Source organism: Rhipicephalus microplus, chromosome 4 (assembly GCF_043290135.1).
Source record: "Rhipicephalus microplus isolate Deutch F79 chromosome 4, USDA_Rmic, whole genome shotgun sequence".
NCBI lineage: Eukaryota > Metazoa > Arthropoda > Arachnida > Ixodida > Ixodidae > Rhipicephalus > Rhipicephalus microplus.
This window is the reverse complement of record NC_134703.1, coordinates 51,580,387-51,604,864: the sequence shown is the minus strand read 5'-3', so window position 1 is coordinate 51,604,864 and position 24,478 is coordinate 51,580,387. Positions and strand designations below refer to the sequence as shown.

The window sequence follows — 24,478 nt, the reverse complement described above, 5'->3', positions numbered from 1 at the left end:
ATGTGGTTGTACTGAATAGAAGTATACCTACATTAAACCTCAAAGATCACCACTGCTGAGTGCGTGTATGTAAATGTTGCGACGTCACTCACGCAATGATGCGAGACTTCAAACATTGTAACCAGGACAGCTTGTATATAGCTTTTCCATAGTAGAGTGCGAAATGAAATTGGGCGTTTGCTGCACCGCCCTCCTATCCCCATTCAAACCCACCACCTTTTTCAAGTAGAAAAAATGAAATCAGATACGCGGTGCTTTGAAATAGATTATTTTCAGGCCGTATTTGAGAGTTCTTTCGATAAACCTACGGCCACGAAACAGATATTGAGTCTACTTACGGGACAATTGGCAACAAACTTCTCTACAGTAGCCAAAGTGTTTGATGCGTTCCCTCCGTACATCCGAGTGAGTGAAAAAGTAATTCGATATTACATTTATTTCGCAAGAAATTTTATACGAACCTCCTAAGTCAATAATATGATGGCTCACATCACTTAATCTGTATGACAAGGTGAACACAAGGCGAATGTTTTAGTTGTCTCTCTCATCTATGACGCTTATTTGGTTGAAGAGAAGAGATGTTAACGTTATACTGAAAAATTGCGAAGCTAGCACTATGGCACCCAAACCTTCAAACAGCGAAGCTGGACGATTCTGAAGACTAACTTGATTGCTTCTATAGGTTGATTGTAGGCCTTGGCCAGTTGGTGATAGGTTGCCTCAACGTAGCTTTTCAGTTATAGCGCAGAGAGAGTTAGATGTAAATGACTGTGTCACACACACGACACGGATTCAGCGCCAAAAACTCGAACTGAAAGCAAGCGTTCGCAGCTCTCGTATAGGGGCATCTCGTCTGTGCCACTTCGGGTCTCCTTCGCAGTCTTCTCGCAGGCCCTGTTACCTTTCCCTTTCCCTATAATATTCTCTCGCTGTACGTATACACTCTAGATCTTCGGCTTACCGCCCTCACTTGGCGGCCATTTCTCGAGCACTTCTAGTGGACCAATGGTGATTGGCGAGATTTACCCGGTATTTCTGACACATACAGGTTTAAGATTATGATATATTTTTGATAGGCAAGACACACACACAAATTACGGCTGACTTAAAACAGCCTTCACTCTTAAAAATAATAAAATTTACAAAAAGGTAATACAATTTTAGCTATCGTTTCACAAAGCGGTGACATCATTAGAAGCTATGCCACAGCGTATCAATCCGCACTTATTTCAACCATGTGTGTTCCGTTCTCATGCTCTTAAAGCTAAGTACACGAGAAGTGGTGTTTCTCACTCTCATCGAAAAAAATCGGAAAAAAAAATCAGCGCTTTTGAGGTATGAACTCTCACCTTCTTTCTTAGAAGCGAAAAGCCATATTCCCTGAGCTGCCGCTGCAAATAGAAATATTCACACAACTGGTTCCATTTTATTTTCGCTCAATGTAACTATATTAATCAATTTTACACCCCAAAAGATAGCCGGTTCACAAGAAAAGTACCAAAAGTGACGTTTTTTTTTCTGAGTGGGTTTATATTGTGAAACAGGAGAGATTGTATCTGCAAATTTGCTGTTGTTTTTTGTGTTTTAAATCTGGATTATTACTGACAAGCTAGAGGTGGTGGCAGAACCTTTCCTTCTCTAGCAATCATCTCTGATTTTCTAGGAAACAGTTGTATCGATCGTTTCTTATCAACGACAAGGCTGTCTCAGTGTAGCCATCCGTGCGTCACCTGCACTTTTCCAGAAGTGACGCCTATAAAAGTAGGTTAGGGCCTCACGTATTAAACGCGCTTGCAGCATCATTGTACGCAGCAATGAATCAGTCCTCCCGACAAGGTCTCGTGCGTGCAAACGGTATACTGCGAGCCAGGCCGTTACGCTATGAATAGCAACGATCCCGATTCAGCTTTTTCCAGCAGGAAGACTGAGCTCCAAAGGCATATCCAGGACATGGAAACGTGGAAACTTACGCCCAGAACATGAATGTGACAAGGTGGATACACCGATTTGTTTGTGTTTATTAGTGCTGGCTGACAGAACATGCTCGTGCTCATACATCTCTACAGGACGACTGAATGGAAACGTTGGTACAAGCGCGACACACTGATTATGATATTGAGCTGACGTCTTCATATCTTAAGCAGTGATGTTAACGCCTAGAGGGGCGTGCGAATGACAAACTTTAGAACCTAATCGAATACGGATACGAATCAGGTGCGATTCTAATAGTATTCAGATAGTTTATTTTTTTCCATATTAAGACAAGAATTTTAAAACATATCTAAAACTTAGCAGCCCTTCAGAATGTTCATGAACATTCTTCACAAATATGAACGATTCCTTTCAACCAACAAAGAAACAAAAACACGCTACAAAGGTCCACTACAGGTCGTTGATTCGGGATTCGAGGGACCTGAAATAGCGTTAGAACTAACCGAATGTCGAATAATTGCAGAAAACCATAAACGAATCTTTATTACATCAATACATGTTCAGTTTTTTTTATTGAACACGCGAATCCTGTATTTATTTCAGATAAGAGCTGTGTGGGTGGCGCGGGGCCTCCTCTGCGTCTTCTCTGGACCAAAACAAAAATTTATTCATCATCATCATTATCATCATCATGATCATCATCATCATCATAATCATAATCATCCAGAGCTGTGTAAAATTAGCAAGTTCGACTATCCGGCCACTTTTTTACCAATACAACCACGATGCAAGACACTTGTGCCTTACTTAGTAAATCTATGACACTTTCATTTCATCTGCACTGGGGCTTTAACGCTGAAGCGCCTTCATGAAGTGATCATTGTAAAGTTTATAGTCCAGTAGACGCTGTATCTAAGTGAAACTGGGCAATCCGATTAATTAAACAGTAAAAACTGTCCATCGTTGCTCGAACATTGTTTTTTCGATGTTTCCCTAACGTTGTCGGATATTTTGAAAAAGAAAAAAAGGAAAAAAAAACATGTTGGATCCCTCCATAAAGGCAATCGGTATAACCATAAAAGGAAACGTGTCTTCCCAGAAGTAGCTCATCGTTTATTGTGCATTAATATATGAGCACTTGTACCATGTCTACAGGTATGTGGCAGCCATACCTCTGACGTGGATGCACTGACTTTGACGTCCAGTGGCAAACCTCCGTCGTGACAACAAACCCGTGGTGCCGTGATTATAATTCAACCGTTGGATAGATGGAAGTAGTTAACATACACCTGGGCTCGGCATGAAGTAAATCCCGCTCAAATATGGCATGAACGAGCATAAAGTAAACACTCAATTGTTCTAGATATCCCCTACACAGCGTCATCGACAAATGAGAAAACTGCAAGGTTCCCAGGTCCTGTATTAGGGTAGGTAACCTGTGCCTGCGCAGACTCATGCCCTAACTGGGCTTCAGCTACACGGGAGGCAGAAATTTGTTGCTTGAGCCATGAACGCGGGCAGTCATTGCATGTCTTGCTGAGCTCGGTATTGCACCACCAAGTCAGGAGATTCATGTATTGACATTGTTTTTCTTCGGCACTTAGCACAGCAATTATATCAGTCAGTGCTGTCACACTCAAAGCTGTGGCCGGCAGAGAAACACCATAGGCGCGCATGGAAGCTGCACTACTCCGACAGTCAGTCGTCCCACGTCATGGCGTCCCACGCTAACACGAACTGAAAAGAAAATGAATAGATGCTTGGTGGATTTCATGGCTGATGATAGTCGCGTCCGCGATGTCCTCTCTTCGACGACCGTTCGCCTCTTGGGGCCCCATCCACGGACTTCTTTATCCATTTCCAAATGTTTGTTCTCCTCTCTGTTTTATTATGTGCTTCTACTTATGCCACAATTGTACTTGCAAAAGACCATCCAGTCAGGACATATAGAGTTGTGGATCGCCTCAGAGCGCACAATCGACATGCTAGCCGTGTCCCCGACCACCACGTGGCCCTTCTACCCTCCGGAAGACCACGTGCTACGTTTTCAGATGTCATAGCCAAGTACCTAAACAGCATTCCATCAGGATATACGCCGGCTACGAAAATGGCATGTCCTTTGTGGTGCCTCGACCAGCCGCAAGTACGTCAAGAAATTCCGAGTATCAAAAAAAAAAAGCAATCACTCCAGAGTAGCATTGAAGCAAGCAACACTGCTATTATTACATGAGTTGTACTTGGACCGAACGCAGATCTACACTAATGGGTCCGTCTCGTCCAGCAGCCCATCAGATGCCGCTGTAATTCCGGCTGCAGCAATGACAATCAAATTTAAGTTGTCGCATATGACTACATCTATGGCATCAGAGCTTGCTGCTATAAGGGCTGCTTTACAATATCTCGTCCAAGAGCGTCCAGGAAAATGGGTCATATTCTGTGATTTGAAGGCAGTGCTTCAGAGTTTGCAGTCTGCCATGCGTAGGATGAATCATGAACAATTGGTACATGAAATAAGACATTGCCATCATGAAGCTGTAGCATGAGGGCATGATATTATATATCAATGACTGCCTCGTCATATCGGTATTACCGGAAATCAATTAGCCGATGATGCAGCCCGCTCAGCCCATGAAGGATCCCGTGTGGTCCCGATTCCTCTATCAAGGAATGATGCAGCAAGACAACTTTACCTGATGGCTCGAGATCTTACACGCACGTTCTGGTCGTCTACCAGCTTCCAAAGGTGTCAATTATATGAACTGGATCCTTCGCTCAAGATAAAGCTACCATCACAACTTTCCCGCTCCAATGCGACACTGTTATGCCGCCTTTGGTTGGGTGTTGCATTCACGAAGGCGTACTTCTTTCGCATTGGTATGGCAGACACCTCTACATGCGACTACTGCGGAGCTGAAGAGACCATTGAACACGTCCTGTGCAGCTGCGCTTGCTACGACACACAGCGATGCCAGCTCCGGATGGTTTTGAATCAACTTGACTCCAGACCATTTTGTGTGCAGAAGATTCTAGGACCTTGGGCATCTGCCTCAGTTGCGCAGAAAGCGACTAAAGCACTGCTACTTTACTTAAGCAAACCTGAGCGACCGCCTGTAGACTCTGTGTGCTCCCCGAGTGTGCTCGTGATTGTGTGTACCTTCTTATCTCTCTGCAACCTCTTTTCTCCCCTTCATCCCTTCCCCAGTGCAGGGTAGCAAACCGGATGTGCGTCTGGTTAACCTCCCTGCCTTTCCTTGCATCTTTATATCTCTCTCTCTCTTTCCTTTATCGCATTTCCAGAACACTGAAATGCAGCAGCCTGGTCACGAGCTCAGAGCTTTTGGCGGTGCCACCTCGTTCTTCTTGTTTTCGCTCACTTGTCCTAAAGCTGATATATACAGTTACAGATCGTTATATATACTGATCGTTATCTGTTTTCTTATGAACCACTTCTTAGGTGTCGCACTTTGATACCGACAGTTGCAGGGTTCACTTTCCTCTTCATTTGATTGTTTAAAACCACTACTCTCCTCCCCCAAGAAAATGAAATAAGTCGGTCCAGGGTGACTCCTCGACGGTTGAACAGCTACAGCGTTCGTAGCTGCCATCTACGCACCCTTACTGCGTCGCCGTTAAATGCTCCCTATTTATAAAGCCTGCTTATGCTCTTCAGCGCTCCCAAACGGCGACACCACCACGCCGCGCCAAGCCGTGCCAATGAAGAGCACCAAGTTAGAATTCGTGAAAAATTAAGGCGTGTTTGTGGAGTCGTGGATGGGCATTAATAGCATCGTGAATAGAGCTAATGAAAAAAAAAAACGCGAGGGTATAGAGCACCAAGCACTTATCATCGGAGAACGAGAGGTCGCGTGTTCGATTGCCTATGGCAGGACTTTTTATCCTAGGTTTTTTCTTTGTCATCCGTTACTGTGCCTTTTACCACTTGCATATTTTTCATTCATTCTTTTTTTACTTCCATTGCGAAAATTTTTTTACAATAGTAGAGGCCAAGAAAGAAGCTGCTGTGGGCAGCTTGAGGAGCTCTTGGCCCCCGTTCTCTATGGTGGCAGCAGTTGGCGGAGGTGGCAAAAGACGTGCTTAGGTTCAAGATGACGAAAATATTCAGGATGATATTCGTGACGAATAGACGTCATTGAAGTCTTGGTAAGCCTGAGCATAAAACTCTTTACTGTTAAAGAATGAAGGCAGCTACGCTCCGGTGGCGCCAAGCCATAATGATGTGCGGAGCCATCTGGGTGACCTGGTTTGTTTCAGTTTAGTTTTCAGGTGTGAAGCACCCTGTGGGGTATAGACTTGTGCGGTGTTGTGTGTTGACCATGCTCACGATGGCGATGATGCCGTTCGTTGTTGTGTGTTATCAGAACTCACGATGATGATGACGCTGATGACGATAAAGATTAAGCGCATCCCAGAACACACATTATCTTTCTGTCATAGAAGAAAAAGAAGGTGAACACGCTTTCACCTGCGCGAGGCAACGCTGACGCAGACTGATGTCTAGTTCACACTGAAACATCCGCTTTCTACAGCGACCGAAATTCCGCTGCCGCCGAAACACAGCGTCGTTCGCACTCGACGCGCCCCGCGCCGCCGAGTATGCCATCTACTACGGGGCGAACGCGGGATGGATGCGCTGTCACGCGGTTGTTGTCGCGGCTCGCAAACGCTACTACGCTATCCGGGGGTGCATACTTCGATGATTCTCGTACGCAAGAAGCAAGAAAAGACAGTACTGCTTACTTTGCTGGCAAGTGGCTGTCTTGTAATGCACGAAAAGCAGAAAAACCACCGACGCCAGCGGCGTTGGTGGGTTCGTTTTGCTTTGCAAGACCGCAACAAGCTCGGTCACGCCAACAGCAAGCTCGGTCACCTCTTTCACGAAATACGGAGGCGAAGTAAGCACAGAGTAGGTTAAACTCCCGTTGGTTTCAACATTCAGTTACGTGCACTGCAGCATAACAAGTGAGTAGGGCTTGGCTGCCATTTTTCAAAATTCCTTGACTAGCGCTCCTATTGGTCCGCGGTGACCGATTCGGCGGCAGACGCTGCAAAAATCGGTCGGAGAGCGATCGGCGCGGAAAGGGCCCTTTCGGCGGATCTCGCCGCCGCCGAACCGGATTCGGAGCACTTTCGGCGGCCGGAATGCTCAGTGTGAACGCGGCCTGAGAGCAGCAACGTCGACAACGAACTGCTACTCCGGAGTGATAACCTAGCATGCAGTGACTCAGCGTCTACCCAGAAAGCAAGCTACTCCGGCTAAGCTCTTTGTTAGTGCAATTTTTCGTTATGCGGGCACGTTCCAAAAGTTTGAAAAGCAGTTATATCTCAAGAGACCATTGTGGGAGTGCCGGCCCACATGTGTAAAATCAGGTTCGGCAAAACGCAACATTAAGGAGCTTCGTTTATACGTCAACATAAAGGCCGTTTGCCATGACACAAAAATCAGCGATTTTCAAGTTGCGAATTCGCTCGCAGCGGAAAAAAAGGGCAGTTCGCTCCCGCCACAGCGGTCTGCCGCGAGCTACCAACACTGTAGAAAATTTTCGCTCTGGTCGCAGCGGCGGGAACGATTTTTCATCGGCACCGGTCGAAATAGGGGCGGGCTGGCCAAGCCATTTAAATTTAGTCGACGTGTTTGTTTTGGTAATGGCTGATGCTGTGCATTTTAAAATTAATTCAGATTGAAAAGTGTTCTTATATGGCGAAAGAAGCGGGCCCTTCGATACCGTTAATGGAAACCTAATTATATCAAAATGCACAGATTATTACATCGCATTCAAGTATACCCGAAGTAACGGTGGCAAGAACTCTCCACTCTAGTCACAGAGCAACAACTGCAGAGCATTTGCAGTGCATGCCAAACGAAACCGCCATTAGCAGCGGCTGCAAACAGAGCTAATGTAGCGAATGCAACATTTTTTTTTTCGCTGCAATCGTGGCATGTGAAACAACCTAACGTTAAGACGACGTCCTTAACTCACATAATTAAAAAATCTGAGCATCTTGAAACGCGAGGTAAATCTAGTATACTAACCTTTGCAGTGAATGCAACCAAGGTTGCTGACGAATCACGGAAGTTAGCTAGCTTTCCGGGCTCCGGGTCTCCGCCGGCGCTTACAAAGCGGCAGCGGCTGCCGTCAGCCGCACAAGGTAGCAGCAGAGCTCGAGGTTGGAGCTTTTGCGAAACGCTGCCCGTGTGTGCAGTGAGCGTGTGTAAACAGAGAAGGCCTCGATGAAACGTATTGGCGGTCACGAACCCGCCCTTGCGTATCAAGGTGTGCCGGTACGCCGACCGGAGGGCACTGCATCGGCGTTGGAAAGGCCGTGCCTTTGAAACGACTGCTTCCGTGTGGTTGCACTTAACGTTGACACTTCTGAGCTACTTTCTTCAACCATAATTGATATTGACGTTATCGTATATAGAGTGCAAAACGTGTTGCGTAACTATTTTCTTTGGGTAACATTCTGACGAGAATATGGCACGTCTCACTGCATGTATCATAGGATAAACGACACAGTTCACCTCAGCGGTAAAAATATAATATGGTGGCTAAACATAAAATGTTAAATAAGTATGAGACCAATATAAGAGGACTTTTCTTCCGCATTCAGACAACAGTGAAATTCGAGTGCGGATCGATAATACCAAAACCACTAAATTTTAAAAAAATGCAACTGATAGCAAGATAGCAATTCCATTTGTTAACAGAACCTTACTGCATGCTAACGTTCACTTGGAGGAAGCTCATCAAGAAAAAAAAAAGGATGCGAAAAACTGGCAGATCCAACGTATACCTTGAGAATCGAAGTTATGCGAAGCATGTTGAGAGAAGGTGACTGTGTAGTAATTTTTTATTGAGCGGAACGTAACAAAATAACGTCAAAAATAGGTATCATACAGTAGCATATGTTTCATATAACCACTTGTTCACGGTTGCGTAATGAAGCCAACAACAACATGTATATTAGCAATGCCAGAAGTGATCGGATGAACTTTAGTGCTTGTACTCGCAGGGTGGCAGCCGTAGATGCTGGTACGCAAATAAACACCAGTGGATGGCGCTTAACAACTACTGACGTTGACACTATACGAAGAATGTATTACACCAGTACATATATAATGTCAATGAAATGGGATAGCCAGCACTGATACTACAATCGGAGTTTCACGAACGTTACGCCTACATAGGCCCTGTTTGCAAAGCAGTTCCGAGACTTGGCGTGGCTTTTTGGTAAAAAATACTTCACTGCCACGCAGGATGCTTGGGTTCAATTTCTACCGGAACCCTGACACTTATTCCTTTCATTCGTCGGGTCAACGCTGTAGATGTCAGCTTTTTTTAACGCTCACGCACTGAAATCACCCATGTCTGACTCACCATTCTTGGGTATACATATAAACTGTCAAACACCTGGGGCACATAGACGCATACCTGTGGCCCGTGCTACTCGAGTATGTGCCCCACTATCTATCTATAGATAGATTTATAGATAGATAGATAGATAGATAGATAGATAGATAGATAGATAGATAGATAGATAGATAGATAGATAGATAGATAGATAGATAGATAGATAGATAGATAGATAGATAGATAGATAGATACGCAAAAGTACCTGCAGTACTCAAAAAATGTTTCGCATTTATTATATGGCTTGGTCGGACAACAGTGACTGAAACATGTAGTATTTGGTGCAGAGCAAATGTCTAAAAACTATTTTTATTTTCTTACAGTAGAGCCGCTTTACCGAAGATTTGCCGTGTGTCGTGCCTGAAAAAAAATCACAACATACTATCATACCATGGTGTGAGTAATGGGGAGTGGGCTGAAGCGTCCATTAGTCCGTCCGCGCTTCCGTACGTCCCTTCATTCTTGCTTTCGTCCGTTCGTGCGTCCATCCGCGCGTCTGTTCGTTTGTCCGTGCGTTCATCCGTGAGTCCATCCGTTCGTCTGTGCATCCATCCGTCCATTCGTGCGTCCGTTCATTCATCAGTGCGCACGTACGTCCATGCGTACGTCCATCTGCTTGTCTGTCTGTCCATCCATGCGTCCGTCCATCTAGTGAACACTCCAAACACCGCCATCTCGCATCTTTTCATCGCGATCGTAGTCGCCCGACGGTCTCTTTCCTTCCTGTGTGGCACATACCCATCTATCCCCTGGGGCACATACCCGCTCTCTCGGGTATGGGCACCGGCGGTCACGCACAATGACAAGGCGGGACGCACAAGCCATGCCTTAAGAAGCTCTGCCGTCGTCATCATGAATTGACATGCACTTTCTTCAATCATCTTCTTCATAGTCTTCATCGTTCTCATCTACTTCGCTCCGCCAACACGTGCGGTGGTTTCTCCGGCGTAGGATGCAATAACCTCATGGCCGAGAGAATAAGTTCAGAAAGAGAAGGGGAGAGAGGGCGCAAAAGTAAGAGACGCGCTAATTACACACGTGCCCTTCCGTCTTCGTGAACTATTCATACTCATTAGTTTCTAATTGCTGTGCAAGCTAGTGACTGCCTCATAGGCGTGCGCACGAGGGTGGCACGGAGTGGAATGGGTGATTACCCGGTCCCACTCTTCTGACGGGGTGCGAAGCGCGCTATGTACATTGACACAGTCGTACATATGACATTGCCTAAAGTAAAAGCTCTCCAAGGTGGCGATCCGGGCACAACCACACGCACGGAGTTTTTGCATCTCTCCTAGTTATATCATGGCTTCGGAACGTGAAACCCCATATTACTACTAAAGAGGTTCAGTGTCAGCAGCACAGACTGGCACAGAAGAACCCCATTGATTGATATGTCGGGTTTAACGTCCCAAAACCACCATATGATTATGAGAGACGCCGTAGTGGAGGGCTCCGGAAATTTCGACCACCTGAGGTTCGTTAATGTGCACCCAAATCTGAGCATACGGGCCTACAACATTTCCGCCCCCATCGGAAATGCAGCCGCCGCAGCCGGCATTTGAACCCGCGACCTGGGCCGAGTACCTTAGCCTCTAGACCACCGCGGCGGGCCCACTCAGAAGAACCTGTCTGACGGGCGGGCCTCGACAAGAACGCTAGAAGGCCTGCTTGGTTTTCCACCCGAACATGATAAAACATGAACAGTCATGTCCTGCAACAAGCACATTGATGATCGATCATGGACGGCCTTTGGAAAGCGCCTCGGAAGTGAGGTCAGCCAAGGTCTCGCGCGACCTTCGCAAGCACCACCGATTCTGCCGCCCTCGAAAATACGAAATCACTCGCCATTGCACTAGAAAGGAGAGAAGACTGCGTCGATTCACGAGGTGTCGTCATCGACACCGACGGTCTCTCTCCCACCCGCCTCAACCTCGCAACTGCGCAGAGGAAAAAAAAAGAAGAAAAAAGGGGAGAGAAGAGCGGAGCCTGTAGAAAGCTAGATATAGTGCGTAACCATAAAGATAACAAGGAAGAAAAACGAAAACTAGACAAAAAAGAAAAGGGGAAGGGACCGAGAAGGAGGAGGTGACGGAAGCGCGCGAAAGTGTTGCCCATACGAAAGTGATGCTCAGTGGGGGTGGGAACCGGAGAGGAGGGACAAATCGGCGCGAGCATATGCTGCGGCTATGGAAGCGAGTGTCATGTTCCATTGCCGATATCGTAGAGAAAAAATGGGTCAATGAAAACCTCTTCCCTCTCGCGGAGACCCCGAGCGCGGTGCGCGCTCGTGCAACGTGCGTTGAACACTGAGCCAGTGTGTACATCGCACATTTGGAAGGACAACCTAGGAGACGTTGTATGGTGCCCATGCTTAAATACACCACCGAGTCCCCTAAAGACCAGAGTACCACGAGAAACTCGAAGGTGCATTCACCACCAACGCACAGCGGCGACAACCGAAACCCTCCTCTAGAACACAAGCGAAAGTCGACGTGCTGTCAAAAATGCAAGTCCGTCTGCTCGGCGTCTTCGTCGCTGTGTTTTGGATGCTGGATGAGCCGCGAAGCACCGCTGCGATCGGTAAGCTCCGTCACCCGGTCCTTTGAAGCTGCCCACGCTTACTTTCACTCGAGGTTGTTCTTCCTCACTTCCACCCACTGGACACTGGCTTCCGGTTCCGGAATCAGATTCCGATCCTTGCCAGCGGAAATGTGTATTGTCAGTGAGAGCTGGCTGCGGGTGTTGCTGCTCTGGGGCTGAGTCGGGACTAAGTTTTGTACTGTTATTGCCTTCATTACGATATCTTAATTAACTGGACCTTTCCTGTAGCTAAGTAGCAACCATTTGTTCTGGTCGACCCACTGTACTGTCATGAGAATATGGCGCGAATGTATTTGCAAAAGTCCTTGCGAATGACAGTTTTGCTAGACGTTGAGCGCAACCTTCACATTCAGAATATTTGTACTCAAGAGTAGCAATATATCCGGGAGCAATTACTACGAGGAGTGCCTACTTAGTAAACGAAAACAAATTAACTCATAAAGCCTGCGTGAGTACGATTAGCAGAGCTAACGTGGAGCAAGTTTCATCCATAAAATTATTCAAGGCGTTGTTCCTTGTTGCCTTGACCACATCAATCCCATGTTTATCTAATAAGTTTGAACAAGAACGATCATATTTGACGGAGATGCTTCTTGTTAAATTGGCTAGACATCTACGTTATATTTTCAAAATAACATACGACACAAATAGTTCCTAACTTTTATAACAATGAACAAGATAAAAACAGTCACGTACTGTAAAAAGTGCCTTTTGATGATAATATGGCAAATTGAAAAAGCTTGATGCTTTCATTACAGGAAATGTGTTTTCAAGGTTACAAGTCGTAAATTAGGCAAATTGAATGCCTCATCATCCTTCCAGGTCAAGGTCATGCACTTCTAACGTAAAGGCACCGTTAAACTTCTGACATGAGTGGAGAGCTTCAAGTCGTAACAGACCCAATGTTGTAACAGACAAAAAAAAAAAAAGATCGCTTTGGGTGGCGAAAGCACTGCTGCACGCACGGGGCATAAAAGGGAGCAAGAAATGCCGTTCTATTACGGCTATGCCGCTATGGCATAACTCGGGAGCTCCCGTGAGCGAAAAGCCAGCGAGGAGGTTATAACGGCGCGCAATTGCCGAGCCACCCTTTGATGGCCCATTTGCCCAAGTCGCCGGATACACTGCCAAGTTGCGCGTGTGTGTATACGCCGCTCGGATGCCAAGAGCGCAATTAGCTTCGCTAGAATTGGGTCAATTGCATACGCTCCGGCGACATAACAATGAGCACGTGTTTTTTGTGCGCGTTTAATGGATGAAACACTGTACTTTTCCACCTGAGCTTGCCACAAACACTGGCCGCATGACAGCTCGCGCGGAGGATCATCATTAGCAATTTAATTTGTGCTCCAAGAACGCAGTTTCGCCAGTGGGCCTGATTCGGTGAAAGTGGCGACGAAACGTAATATTGCGAGGATATACATGTTACGAGGCATTCAGCTGCAATTAGCACGTGTACGTTGCGTTTACATTTCGCCCCAATTGCGTTCCTTCGTATGCCAGTCTGAATTATTTTGTATGCCTGGTAGTTTCTTTACCGTAACTATACGCTAGAGTGGTACCCTAAACTGAAACTGGGGATATGAAAATATTCATATTAAAACTTCGTGACAGTGGTTCTTGGGTGGCTGTGTTTTTTTATTGTCACAGCCTTCCATTAAATAAGTTCTCCAACCTCATGAATACATCTGAATTTCTTTTATGATTCTATTGATTTCCTTTCCACAATATACACATACCTTAGCGCTGAAGTACAACTTGATAAAAAGCAAACAGAGCAACGTGAGATGCGTACAATGAATAAAAAAACAAAAAAGAACAAGACGAAGAGGTTAACCAGAAAGCTTTCTCATGGTTGGCAAACTTACGGTGGAGGATTATAGGCACGAAAAATGTAAAGGTGAAAGAGACAAAGGAAGACAGAAAAGGGAGAAGGAGGGAGGAAAACACCAAAAAATCGCACGCGGAAAAGAGTACTACTGACTTTCTCTTTGATAAGTTAGAACACACATGACAGACATTGTTTGAAGAAATCAAAGACTCGGTGATGAATCATCAGTGAACACATTGCTTGCATATATGATTTGATACGCTTGATCGTCACATGCGCGAGGCAGGCTTTTTTATTATAAACGAGCTTTCTTACTTGTAGCAAAGAACAGTTGCTCCTCGTGAGACAGCGGGGTCTTGTAGGTTGTGGTCCTGTACCTACACAAACTCGCCCCAATTTCTGATGTTAACTTAGGCAAAGCAGCAGTTATTTATCATTCAAAGTTAGTTTAAGCCACAACAAACTTTTAATAATTATTAGTAGACGTGGTTGTAGTGTGAGCTTCGTGGACAAAATCTTGCTGCCGAAACCAGGATTTATCTTGGAAGTTAGCTTGTTTTGAAGAGTTGGGCTTTTTATGGGGAACTTACTTTTTTCTTCTCCCAAAACAGACGCCCGTAGGTCCTGCGGTGTTCGGACTGCAAGACACGCTCGAGTGGTTGGGGGCCAAGTGGCATACGACGGAGAATTCCCCTGGCTGGTAGGCAGAATTTGTGAACCCTTGCATGCACCCATTATTAGTTGTTATAGTGAACAACCTTTACTTAAACCTCCCGTAGAAATAGACGCTCAAGTGAAGACACTACTGATTAAGTGTACCAGGCTAATCTGAACGTGGTAACAAAAGGACCATTGCCAATACTGCTGAAACAAATTCCCATGTTAACCATGTCTTGTAAGGTCCTATGCGATCAACGAGAGTGATCAAACAAGGCAAAGACGAAGACGGTATAGGTGATTATTATGGTTATCAATGTGTCATGACAATGTAACCATAATGGTAAAAGCGCTAAGGGGTAATCGTTAGATGATAGAGGTCGGGCCCATACATGTGAATGCTGCAGCATAAAAGTGAATTCATTGCTGTGGCTGGCACACTGATTAAGCCTAACATTTAAACACATCCATGTCGTCGACTCTAAAATCTACCCCGGTGTTCTCAGGTGTCCGTGAGACTTTTATGATCACCATTTCATTTCGTTGCTTCCACAGGGGATACTCGGCACAGTTTTCCAAAGCTATGAAGGCACATTGCGTGTAACTACCAAAATGCCAACTAATATTCTAAAACCCCGCGTTTTTGCTCTTGTATGAAGTATGTATAGCTAACATAGATTTCAATAAAACCTAGGGCATATTCTCACCAGTGTTGCCAAACCTGAAGAAGGTGCGCAGCTGAACTGGATGCGTTATTTCTTTGTTTTTTTTTTCTTTTTCTTCCTTAATCTCTTTCTTTTCCTTTTTCTCTTTCTGTAGCCTTTTTCAGTCATTTTTTTCTCTCTATTTCTTTCTCCTTCTGTTTCTTTTAATTGTATCTGTATTTATTCCCCTTTTTTTCTCTGTTCTGTATATGTCGCTTCCTCTCTACTTTTATATTTTTATATCAATATATTTTCTGTTCTGTCTATATCCTTCTCTGTCGTTCTATCTATTTCAGTATTTCTATCGTTCCTTTGTATCCATTTCATTCTTTCTGCACTTGCTCTCTTGTGCATCAAAGCTGTTGTGTTCCACACTAGGTAAACCGGAGCACATGTTCCCGGATTGGAGCAGACTATGAAGAAGAGGGTGATCAGTTCGCATGCCGGCTCATGATTGTGATAGTTTTTTTCTTCACTTTTCTTCAGAAAATTTTTATCCATAAAACTATTTAAAGGCGTTGTTCCTTGCTGCCTTGACCACAACAACCCCATACTTATCTGATGAGTTCGCGTGCCGGCTCATTATCGTGATAGTTTTTTTTTTCTTCACTCTGCACGGGTCAACGAGCGGCTTAAACAACTCCACTATTAAAGGTCTCTTTGGGAAGACAGGATAGCAGTTATTTATTCCTCGCTATTTTCAAAGAAACGTGCTATCTGTTCCGATCGCATGACATATACGGATGCAGTACACGTTGGCATAACATATTTTATTGTGCTAAGATAATATATGGCTACCTAAGAGTGCCGGCAATAGACATGGTTCTCCTCTCTCAATTCTTCTTCAATTGTATGTCATTTCATAAACTGACAACAACAACAACCACGACGACAACAACGACAACGACAACAACAACAACAACAACAACAACAACAACAACAACAACAACAACAACAACATAATAATAATAATAATAATAATAATAATAATAATAATAATAATAATAATAATAATAATAATAATAATAATAATAATAATAATAATAATAATAATAATAATAATAATAATAATAATAATAATAATAATAAACTATTATTATTGGCAATGCCAGTGCATCTCAGCCATTGCTGCTTTCGCGCCATAAAATCAAACGTAACCAATCATAAACACAACATGCAGGTTTCCACGTTCCAAAACCACAATACGTAAGACGCCGTAGTGGAGGTCAGAAATTTTGACCATCTGGTGTTTTTTTAACGAACTGATATCGCACAGAACATGGGCCTTTAGCTTTTCACGTCTAACGAAATGCGGCCGCTGTGGCTGGGACTGAACCTTCGGGTGAGCTGTCAAGTGTTGTAACCTTTGATCCCCCGTGGTGGACTATTCCTCAAAAAGTACCTTCTGAGGAAGTCTCAGATGTAGCTTCTAATAACGCAAAACTTCCGTACACTTTAGATTAAGCTACCTGAAGTTCGATCATTGTGCTGAACAAGTTGAGATTCACAGATTGCGAAGATCTCTAATAATGCCCAAATGTGCTTTGCTTGGTTTTTATAGGTTTCCATACAGTTCGTGCCGTCAATTGGGGAAAATAAATGTGGCGGCACTATCCTGAATGAGCGGTGGATTCTTACGGCGGCTCACTGCTTTTACGGGTAAGTTACCCGGCAGACTACGAAATAGTTCCAGCGTTATTTCTGACGTAAATTCTTGAAAAAAATTTTTTTCAAAAAAAAATTTTGTTGTGGTATAGCTCATAACACAGATATGACCTCCACCTTGGGGTGTTTCCTTATATTACTGAAAAACAAGAAAAGCTTGAAATCGCGATGTGCAACCTGCAAGCAAGTTAAGTATCTCGTAATGACAAATGCCCGAATCGAAGAACTCACATCATGAAAACCAAATGCGGTAGATTGCTTCATTTCTTGAGACGCTCTACCCGTAAATATAAAAGACGCAGACCTAAGAATGAAGACCTTAATGTCATCTAAAAAAACTAAGTGAGGATGTCAATAAGAAAATACAGCAATAAGCTGTGCAAAATTTTCTTGGCTTGGCACCCGTTTCAGCAAATATCAACGCAGAGGTTAGCGTGACCCAGATACCCCCCCCCCCCCCTTTTTTTTTTTCTTTAGTGCGAACCACCCGCTAAGCTACTTTATCACAGCACGGCAGATATTTCATGGTTCTCAGCGCGTGATCTTTCCCATAATATGACTATTGCGGAAAGGTATTGTCTTTCGTGGCTTTCGCCACCGTCTATGAGATATAACGGCAAATTTGTCAACTTTGAATTCGGAAGAAAACAAGATATACTGTTTATGTAGCATGCCCGTTAGCATGACTGCAATGAGAATTCTTCGTTCATGCACTCTCCAGTGAACTCTAATGCACTGTATACTCTCTGATCATTCTGAATCTACATCTTCCCGTGAATACGTACACCAGCACTTCACAATAATTTTATTGGATGTCCCATAAATTTCAAACCAGTGGTGATAAATACACTATCGATTCCCTAGTATTCTCTTTTGCTAATGATAACTACTTGATGCATGCAATTGAATTCACTCCACCACGCAGCGTTAATTTAAGTGATTGACGAGGTTTGAAAACGTGACAGCTTCAAAGTAGCATCGCACAAACAACGGGTTATTGGCAAGACATAACTCATTTTCGCTTGTTGAGCATACCTTGTCCACTTGCAGGTACCAGAAGTCCAATTTCGTAGTACGCGTGGCGGAATACAACCTTCGCACGAAGGAGCCGCGCACACCCGCCATGACTTACACCATCGACCAGCTGATCCTGCACCCGGACTACCGCAAGGTGAAGAAGTACGACAACGACATCGCACTGGTTCGGCTGAGCCGAAAGATCAGCTACAACGAGTACGCGCAGCCCGCGTGCCTTCCGAGTCTCACACTGTCTGACACAAACGGCATCAACGTCACCGTCGTTGGCTGGGGGCAAGTGTCCGAGGACGTTCCCAGGACTCCAGGTTAGTGACCTCCGGCTGCGTTGCGGTGGCTTAGCTTTGTAGCCCCGACCCGTGCTTTTCATTGCTCCCGTTTTAATATCGAAGTTGATCTAGATATGTGTAAAGGACGGGACTGCGCCCGAAAGCTAAGATTCTAATGCACGGGTTTGTGTCAGAGAGTTTCGCACAAATATCACTACTACCAGCAACGGCGTGGCTCGTAATGACTCATATGGGGGAGAAAACGAGGGTGAAATGAAAACTAGGGTGAAAGAAAGAAACAAAGAAGGAAAGAAAAAAGAAAGAAGGAAAGAAAAAAGAAAGAAGGAAAGAAAGAGAAATAAATAAATCAAGAAATCAAGAAATAAAGAGAAACAGGCAGATAGCCAGAAAAAATATACGAGAGAGAAAGAGAGAGAGAAATAAACGTTTATCTGAAAACAGTGTTCCGAGCGATGCCTAGTATCACCCTAAAGTGGGAGGATTCCCTAGTCCAGGAACCCTCTGGCGCATGTTCCCTCGATCCGAAGGAAAGACTCCAACCAATTGGCTTTACGGGCACGCTAGCCGAGCATAGCACAGCTTTGTAAAGCACATACAGGGTAGCAATAAAGTCGGAAATGAAGGGGAGGAGGGGCGAAAGTAAAGCACAAAAGAGGAATATGAAGACGGGTATGGAAGTCGTGAATCTTCAAGATGGACGTAATGGTCTTTGGAGAGTACGAGTGGCGATGCGTCCGTGCTTAGCTGGGCCAAGCTTTGTGCGACTTCGTGCAAACTGCACACACTGTTTTGTAGTACGTGAACTTATCTAAGTGAATGTTTTTGTATAACAAAGTGTCACATGCGTTTGTGCCGTATCAGTAGTTCATAGACTCGTGCATGCTATTAGCTTAGTAAGTGTAGAGCCGCAAATGTAATAAAAAAGGTTTTGTCATAGTGGTCGATGTATAGGTGTAACAACAGAAAAAGACTTGAAGATCTTAGTTAAACGTGGGCGCAGCACCTTTAACCACTTAGCGTGAATGACCTGGCTATTTTAGTATTATTATATAATTATACATTGCATTCATGACAACTTGCCTCGTATGCGATGCATAATTTCTTCCTTCCGGAGTGGTATTTCTCTTTTTAAACGCTAAACAAAAATAACAAGTCATTCCGTTGTTCATACGAAGAAGAAAGTAAACGTATACTGAATTAACCAATAGGGCGGTAAGTTACTTGTTTAATGCACGCCGATTAAAATAAAGACGTATGAAATAAGCATATTATTCGTATACTTCTATTTCTGTGGACAATTCAGTTCTTGCGGGCTTTGTATATTCAAGTTAGTAAAATCCTTATTGAATATCCACCATATTGAGTGGCTTGGGGACCCAAGCCCAATCTCTCTCAATACGGTGAGTATACTTACCTAGGCTTCGAGTAATTATTTCTTGTGAAAGTGGCTGTCTCCATATGATTATTTCTAATACTGTGATGCAGCCGTCCCACTGAAGGCGGTCCTGACTGTATTTGACAACCATATCTGCAACACCTGGCTCCACAACCACTCCATGCGAGTTCTCGACAACCACATGTGCGCTGGTGTTGAAGAAGGTGGAAAAGATGCCTGCCACGTAAGCACTTACAATTATCTCTCGTCCTGATAGTTATAATTTCTGGGTGCATTAAATCAAACGTTCATATGAATTTTCAAAAAAAAGTTAGCGAAATTGTTTAATCTAAACGTTACCCCAGCAACAACGTATGCTTCTGCGTTAAGATGTCAATGCTGCTTGGCATTCTATTTCCCTGCCCTCGAATTTAGAGAAACGTCACTTATTTTTAGCCTATCTACTTACAATAAAATGATTGTATGTCAGTACAGTGCCGACTCAATAGAACCGTAGCTAACAATACGAATTTATTCTTTTAACTCCGGTCAGTGCTTCTTTCTGCTGTTTCTTCCGTTGTACATTGTCTTGTTTTCCGCCCTGCTCCTACTACGGATTCCTACCAACGAGCCCAGCTAACTACACCTTAGCTTTAACGTATTATGTAACACGAAGGGCAAGATTAAGAAAAGATGTTCAGCTAAGTTCGTCACACGAGTATTTTTTATTCAAGCTGCCATTACGTGTAGGTTAGTAACTAGGACCAGAAATGTGAAATATAATTATTGGAAATTGGCTGCAGACTTCTTGCGTAATCTTGAAAAAAAAAATTAGCGCCAACACTATGGAAAACACAAAACGAGAAGGAGACAGTGCGAGCGCGGTCAGTCGTGTTCACGCGAATTTTTCCAAGAGTGCACCGTTTCCGGCTCGCCTACATTCTTACCTTCATGCGTGTTAAGTCAGATCATCTTTATCTCCTTAGTGCGAAACCACTCACAGCTATTGTGTGGGGCTGTTCACTTGGTGAATGGTTTATCTTAACGCGGTAGTTTTGTAAGCAATGTATAGGACCATGATACTGCCACATAGTATACGTAATATTTACGGAGATCTGTTTTATACATGCGTCGCTCTCTCACCCTTTTGCTTCTGTTGATGAGCATAACTGTGAGATTTTCTAACAAAATAACTGATATTAGCTATGATTGTCATCACCCAAAATTTGTGCCACATGGAAGCAATTGGAACCATGCTCATCAGAATAGTGGTTCTTGACATTAAATCATGAAACTTGTCCATTTGTGTTTCGCCTTTCGTTTTATTGCCACTTTTATTGCCATTAGTGAAGTCACCTTCACGTTATCTTTTTACGTGATTAGTGAAATAACAAAACCTGAGTAAATTGAATGAATGATACCACTTCATTCATAAAAAAAACAGAATTTTTTTAATAATTTTGGCACATTTTTAACTTTATATCGGTAGCGATAGGTTGGAACAGGTTGAGTAGCAGTAACCGAGTAAAAAGCGTCGCTGATTCATTATTATCACAAAGCATCTTGTCTTGGCCAAGGCAGCAACACTGCTGCCCTGAGGGAGTGAGAAGTTTTGTCGAATTAATAGCTGCAGCAACATCACTTTTTCCTGTGAATGATAATCAGTGGACGCCTGCCTATCTTCCTGCGAACTGTTGTATTACTTTGGTCTCATAAGTGGGGAAACCTCGGCAGTTACATTATTGTCCTTTGAGACCGAAAGCTCTGCGCAACATTTTCAAGTGAATTTCTTTATTGGAAGCAAACATCGCGAAAAACAAGAAAGTAAGACAAAGAGAGACACATACAAAGCACTGTCCCCCTTTGTATGGTTTCTCGCGCCGTTTATTTCCAATATGTCGCACCAACACGCTCAAGCACTTCAGCTGTAAAATTCTTGAACATTGCACAGGGTGACTCCGGGGGACCACTCCTTGCGTTGAACAACCGCCGCTACGTGGTTGTGGGCGTGGTGGCTGCGGGCGACGGCTGTGCCCTGCCCAGGACACCCGGCATCTACACACGAGTCACGGCTTTCCTTCCTTGGATAATGGACTACATATCACCGGACAGCGGCGACCATGACAGCATCGCCAGGAATTTGATGTAACACTGCCTATGCTTACGGGCTGCAGACGCGAGCGTTGATACTGTGGGCGTTGTTCATATTTAGGTTGTACTCAATTTTGAGCACGTCCTTGTCACCTTGAAACCAAGTGGCTATTTTGAAATAGTGTCCATGTAATTTACAAGCCATGCTGCCATCTCACCTGAACGATTCTTGCTGCTGATGCTGCCTCCTGTGCTGCCACTAAGCTTAAACTGCTATTTCAAATGCAACATCAATGCATTACGCAAAGAATAGCACTTGAAATTCTAATCTAACGTCATGGCTCTTATCAGGTCGATTATGGCTTAGATGGCACAATGTAGTTACGAATGGTGGACAGCAGTTTCCGTTCCCTTCAAAAGACGTGCACATGCCCATATTTTTTAAAATTAGTGACGGAAAATGCATACAATTCCCATTGCTACGCTAACAACTCTGTTAGCATTAAACATTTTAGGTATTTGCATACAATTTTTAAAATGATATTTGTCTACTCTGTCAATCTAAAGCCGGGTCAATAGAGCAGTTAAAGTTCTTGTTGATAAGCGACATTTGCTTTAGGGCAGTACCAAACAGCCCTGGCGTATTTATCTCAGCACCACAAAAGCCACTTAAATCAGTGCTACTGCAGTAACAGATATATACATGTCTTGCGTTGCTATTCGTCCGACTATGTTCTAGAGAAGTAATCATGTCTGAGATATACTTGTGGTACTCATGTGAGCTATCCTACAGTGCGTGTTATATTTCAATTCAAGATATATTCTGCCCGGAAGCATGACAGCCAATAAGCTCTTTCAACCAGGGGAGCACTCACAAGCGGCAATATCTATCTTGTAAAATGACAGGTTGGACAATCGTTTGGGTGAATATAACTTACTACGTCGAAATTTAAGCGCATTACTAAATCTGGCTTGTATCACATAATCACAGCACTCTTGTTAGCATTGCAGCTGCTGCCGCAATAATTCAGTTAAATGTTATGCTTCGAGTGATAAGTCATTGCAATGGTTGTTGTATTTCTGCTCGAAAATGATAATGGGAGGATTAACCATTAAGTGCTCCATAGTATATGAGAATGTATCGCTTGGTTCATGAATACGACTGTATTTACAAATGTGCTTCATGCTCAATAAACATGAGGATACAGAAGGCTACAGAATGGTGGTCACAAAAAATCAAAAGTATGAAGCATACATAAATGTTCAATTAAATATCCCGTAAAAAAGCATACAGTGATCAACTTCTTGCAGCTTCTTTTAGATAAAGCTCACAAATATAATATTCAAAGAACGGACAAAGGCGGCTTCTCTGAAACTATTTGAGTAGGTGAATTAATGTGCATTCAAGATTTCAACCATTTATGACATGTTCCTTATTTCCGTTGTTAATTGATTTCATAAGCATATGCTTGTCGATCTTATGCGCCACTGTATACATCATGTACTAGGTACAAAGTGTGCTGATTATAGTAATCAGCGTTATTTATTACTGTACAGAGTAGTGTATCCTGCACATTGCAATGTTCCTGTAAGTAGTAGTCATCTGCAATGCAGACCATTGTTATTCTCTTCATAAATATATCGTTTTAATCATTTGTTATTCATGCACCTTTTATAGGCACTGTTAATTTTGAGAACGTTGATGAAACTATGTTGAAATTTTGTGAAAAGCATGCTTTCAGAGGTTCATTTTCTTTTAATTTGCATTAATTGTAGCCTCGTCACTTTCATGCTTAGCACGAATTCGGCACACTGATGCACAGTGACGGTATTGTACAGACACAAAGAAATATTCCTGATGCAACCACAACGTCATCATGAATGTTTGATCGAAGTGCTTGAGGTCTAGAGCCCAAGTCTTCTGTTGAGTGCTGCTAGTCAACTGTTTTTTTTTTCACTACATTTTGCACCACTGCAACGAGCACTCTTTTCTCGTTTGTCCACCGCAATCGCATTATCTTTGACACCTGTTTCACACATGCCCAAATGACAAAGTTGAAGGTCTAGAAAACAGTCTTGTTTAGGGTTGTGCTCACAATATTTAAAATAACTTTGTATTTCTGTTGTCGTTCTCTCTCTTGTTCTTTCTGGGATGTTCTTCCCGTTTCCTGAATTGTGACACTGTGAACTAAATATACAGCAAAATTGAGTGAGGACATGCAAAGTATATAAATAGACTGTTCGCGTTACAAAACTAACGTCAGATGTCGGCTGCTTGCATTATACGATATTTCATATAGGACAGCGAACTATAGAGCTTAGAATTAGATGCATTCTGTCAACTCACACGCCCAATACACCAAAGCATTTTGTACAGGAAAATGTGGATCGACATCTCTAAAAGTCAACTTTTTCAAGTTACAACAACAAATTTTATATAATTGACACCTGAAATGAACTAGAATACCCCATTCATTTTTGACAGCTTTCCATCGGGAAGAAATGCACGCTTTTGTTGTTTGTAAACCTCTAGAAATAAAGGTGCAAAAAATGTCACAGTTACGTATTGCAGTCATCCTAGTGCATATATGTACATAGAGCAGAGCAGGTCTGTACGATAGCATTTGTTTTGCAACACAAGATGTAAAATGCAATCCAAGTCATACGCACGGCTGTGAGAGCTGATGTTCTCTGTCATCACGTTTGTTTTTTGGCCTTACTTCTCATTGAGAAGGGATGTCTTATCTATTCACTGAACTTGTTGGCGATGTGTTTTATGCATCAAAATAAAGTGTACATATGGATCTATCTAGGCTCTCTAAGTTCTTCGGCATATATATATATATATATATATATATATATATATA

At 43.5% G+C, this 24,478-nt stretch overlaps 1 protein-coding gene across 1 annotated transcript; it reads left to right on the top strand.

Moving 5' to 3' along the window:
• The first annotated feature begins 11,542 nt into the window (after nt 1-11,542).
• Nucleotides 11,543-24,419, top strand: LOC142814269 (venom protease-like). The gene is made up of 6 exons (XM_075892756.1): nt 11,543-11,942; nt 14,406-14,494; nt 16,717-16,814; nt 17,871-18,163; nt 19,631-19,764; nt 21,472-24,419. The coding sequence occupies exons 1-6, from the start codon at nt 11,867-11,869 to the stop codon at nt 21,667-21,669; spliced, it is 888 nt and encodes a 295-aa protein (XP_075748871.1). The 5' UTR covers nt 11,543-11,866; the 3' UTR covers nt 21,670-24,419.
• The last annotated feature ends 59 nt before the right edge of the window (nt 24,420-24,478 follow it).